The sequence below is a fragment of the Palaemon carinicauda genome, chromosome 1, assembly GCF_036898095.1.
Source record: "Palaemon carinicauda isolate YSFRI2023 chromosome 1, ASM3689809v2, whole genome shotgun sequence".
Classification (NCBI taxonomy): Eukaryota; Metazoa; Arthropoda; class Malacostraca; order Decapoda; family Palaemonidae; genus Palaemon; species Palaemon carinicauda.
Window position 1 is genome coordinate 337,196,714 of NC_090725.1, and position 4,290 is coordinate 337,201,003.

General features: G+C 38.7%; 1 protein-coding gene across 1 annotated transcript; it reads right to left on the reverse strand.

Annotated features, from left to right (window-relative positions):
• Window positions 1-2,583: 2,583 nt before the first annotated feature.
• LOC137641219 (uncharacterized) lies at window positions 2,584-3,835 on the reverse strand. Its single transcript, XM_068373658.1, has 2 exons — window positions 3,166-3,835; window positions 2,584-2,750 (listed from the first exon to the last, which is right to left on the reverse strand). The coding sequence occupies exons 1-2, from the start codon at window positions 3,833-3,835 to the stop codon at window positions 2,584-2,586; spliced, it is 837 nt and encodes a 278-aa protein (XP_068229759.1).
• Window positions 3,836-4,290: the final 455 nt, after the last annotated feature.

The window sequence follows — 4,290 nt, forward strand, 5'->3', positions numbered from 1 at the left end:
GTATGCATACACAGTAATAGGTAGCCTTCACTCCATGCTATCTCTCTCTCTTTTAGCTATCATGCTGGATGTGCCGGTAAGAACTAGCTATGCCGGCGACATGCCGGTTGATCTACAGTATATGTTTATACAGGTAGGCCGTATATTTGCAGTATAGGATATAGTACAGATAGAAAAACTACTGTATATATTATACTAGTAGTTATTTCCAATATATCTTGGGCATTCCTACCCAGGTATTTGCTGAGCCCAATCCTATATTGAAAGAATATAACTTCTTCAATATTCTGATTAGAAATCAGTTTTTTAGTTTACCTTACAATATTAATTATTTCAAGGGCTGAGGTGTTGCACTCCTAACCCTTAAAGGGTAGAACCCTTATCTTGAGTCTCCCTTATCAGGAAACTCTATGATTTAATTTTGTAAGGGAGGTCACAGCAAATAGGTTGGGTGGGATACACAAATATATGTCTTTTATTTTCTTAGTCCAGTTGGCGTCATGCCAGCTGGACCGTGCCATCAGATGCTTGCTACAAAGGCAGCACACTGGCTGAACTACATTATATATAATTATACAGTAGCCAGTAATTTGCAACATAGCATATGCTGCAAATAGAAAATTATAGTATGATCATACAGTAGTTATTTCTAACATATCTTGGGTACCCTTGGCGAGCTTCTGCTGGTACCGCTCCTATATTGAAAGAATAGTATTTCTTCAATATTCTGATTGAGGAATCAGTCATTCTTACCCCCACAGTGTTAAGAATAAAAAGGGACAGTGACTTATACACTTTTCTACCCCTAGGGGTTAGAACCCTTTTAGTTGGAGTTACCTTGGTAGAGGAATCTCCTTATAGTTAACACTGAGGGGAGGTAACAGCAGTTGCTTGAATGGGATACACGAATATGTGTCTCCTACTATCCCTTTATAGCTTACTATCCTAAGCTATATTGTTAAAAGATGACTTTTGCATATTGATTATCCGTGAGATAATTATATACTCATTCTGTTCTCCTTTCTTTACAGGAGGAACACCAGATGACTTGTGCAGCAGTCTTCTGCAAGATCAAGAGTAAGTGTTTTTACGGTCATAATACTTGCAGGTGTCATGCCCCCTGCAATATTATTTCCAAATCCCTACATTATTGGAACCCACAGGTTTGCAATGTATGTCGGACCTTAGTGTCCGAGGGTTTCGAGAATCCCAAGTCTATAAAGACTAGGGATACAGCTCGGGGCAAATTACGCAACTGGGTGAGAGGCTTCCAGAAAATCTCTCCGGGACCTTACCTACCTAATGATAGGATGCGTAAGCTGCTATTTCTGAAGGCAAGTAGAGGAAATATTGGTGCCTCAGGCACCAATCACATCTCCCGACGGCCAGAGAGCCTTTGGGAAGGAGGGCAGGAAGTGCCCATGGGAAGAAAGGGAAAATGTTGTGTCGGAATTTTTTCCGTCTATGCCGGCTCTAGAGCCAGTGACGTCGACATCTTCATCTTCTACCCCTCTATTAGAGGGAATAGACCAATTATGGGCCCAAGTGAATAATCTATTAGAGAGCTTTCGCAAACAACACGAAAAGCAGGAAGTAAAATGCAAGATAGAGCCTAGTAAAGCTCCACTTGTCACTTCCCAAGGGTCATACAAACGACCCATGGATCAAGACCTCTCGACATGCTCCAAAACCAATCCCAGGAGGTTTGCGGAGCTGATGCCGATTTTAAATGGAAAACTCTACATCTCGGAGAAGATGGGTGCTGTTCCTTTGGACAAAATCCAATTTTGCCCAAGCTTTGACGCTTTTCCTAATGGTTTTGTTCGACTGAAGTATGAACCAAAGTCAAGAAAAGGAACGGAATCGAAGGAAGTCATGTTGGGGGAAAAAAACAAAATTGCAAAAAAGATGTCTTACTCGCTTGCATGTTTATTGATTAGAAAAACTTAAGGTAGAATTCTTGTGATGAGCATGTGTAAACATTACCATGCAGTTATATTTAATTTCCTGTAAAAATAAATTTTTTATGATTTTTTTTAGGGTATTTTTTCTTACCCGAAAAAGGGGGTAAGAAAAAACATAGTTGGGGTAAAAAAAAAAACTCCTTCATTTTGGCTATTTTAAGACAATTTAGAGGTCCTCTTGTGGCTCAAGGTAAAATAAAATAAAATGTCTTCTATTTTATATAACTTAACACATAGTTCATTAATTCATTATGAAAAATGTATGGTATTTCATTTAATGTTTTTACACCAATCTCATTATTCACCATCAAAGCTTAAAGAATATTTCCTAAAAGCACTCAATGCTAGCTTATCAGGAAATTTGAAGAAACCCCCTTTCATTATATCTGCATTTGCAGGATCAAAAAATACAAATTCAGAAGAAACAATCTGAATATCTTTAGATACTGGTTGCATCCACGTGAGTTTTTCTGGGTTAGGTGAAATGCTTTTCCTTCTTAAAAAGTCCACTTCTACAGATGAAACACTTTCATTTTCATCATATTCCAAAGTCTTGGTAATCTTACCCCAGTAGTAAGACTTTGTAGGAGTAGAATAAAAAATTGCATAAAATTTTCCTTTAGCACTCATCTAACACTGGAATTTGGAATAATTCTTCTTCAGGAACGTTTTCATCTGCAGGGATGTGCTCTTCTACTGAAGATTCTTCGTCCATAGCATCTGTATCATCTGTGTCCTCTAGTTCCATCACAGGTTGTTGGTCATCCTCCTCTTCTGAGTCACTGTCTGAGGATATTTTGCACTTTCTCTTAGACTTAGATTTGCTTTTATTTTCTAACTTGTTTTGTGATTTCTACTCCTGTTATGATTTGGGCTTTCATATTTATGCGACGACGTGTGGGGTTGGATGTATTTGGTGTCTTCCATCTTGCCTGCATAACAGTCCCTAATGTTGTTTCCTCATTGGATTTTTTTTATTTATCCCTGTTGCAGGGATAAATCCCTCTACTCTCGAATCCTTTCTTTATATTCTGTGGGAAGAGTCTTTTCTCCCAAACTGAGCATAGCATATTTACAAAACCACATTTTCTCAATGGTTCTCGTGCTCCTGTTTTATTGACATGATCATTCAAAGCATATTGATAGTAATTCTTCAATGGGGCAAATCAGGCAACATCAAGTGGTTGAAAAACATCAGTACAGTGAGGAGGAAGTTTTAATATAGATATGTTTTCTTTCTTCGCCAATTCAAAAGTTGCTATTGAGGTATGACTAATATGGCCATCGAGAATTAACAGTAAAGGACGCCTGTCTTTTGTTTCGTCTACGAAATACTTGAAAATGTCCTCGAAGATTGGTGTTGTCATCCAACCATTTTCGGAAACAGCATATTGTGTTCCAGGAATGTCTTGTGTACTTTTCCAGGTACTTTGCATGTGTTTTCCTCTAAATACCACTACAGGAGGAAGGGTAGTACCATCTGCACAACACATAGCAAGAACAGTGGTATTTTCCCGATTTGCTCCATAGACAACATGTATGGTTTTCTTCCCCACTGAACCTATGGTCTTGCATTTTGATGGGTCATGAGGAAACCCTGTCTCATCAAGATTCCAAATACATTCTGGTCTATTACTTATACCAAGACGTTCTTGTGCTCTCTGAAGCAAGTCGTAATATCCATAAATCACAAAAGGGTCAGCAGTTACATTTTTCCGAGCTAACTGAATTTTTCCACCCTTTTTTAGACAAAGATTATGTCTACTGAGAAATGAAGCAGCCCATTCGTAACCAGGACGACCACCCTCGAAAGGGGTTGGATTCTCATTGGTGACTACGTGATCGTGGACAATACCCAGAAATTCTGTCATGGTTGGTCCAAAACCCATCTCCTCCATCTCCAGAAGTACACTCTTCAGCTTGTCCTCTAGCTCAGGTGAGAGGGCTGTCTTCCAGCCCCGAAAAGAGAGTGCAAAATAATATATACTACTTTCAATTTGAGAGGAATTCTTTTCAGTTTGGTTCATTGAAATGTGAGCGATAGATGGGCTTGATCATACAATTTATTCTATGTGTTCTTTGATTTGCTCCAGCCAAAGAAGTTGAGAAACACATCATTTAGTTGGGGATGATAAAAGTTGAACAGTTGCTTACCCTTTTATCGGTGTGTTCCTCTCCGATAGTTAATGCTCTGTTTCGGAGCATAGAAATTGACATACAGTACTTCAATGAAGTTGACCGCACTGAAGCTCCATGCTATATTTCTTCTAATGCTTTCCTCGCAGTTTCTTCATTCCAGGGTTTGATTTTCTTTTTGTAGTCACGA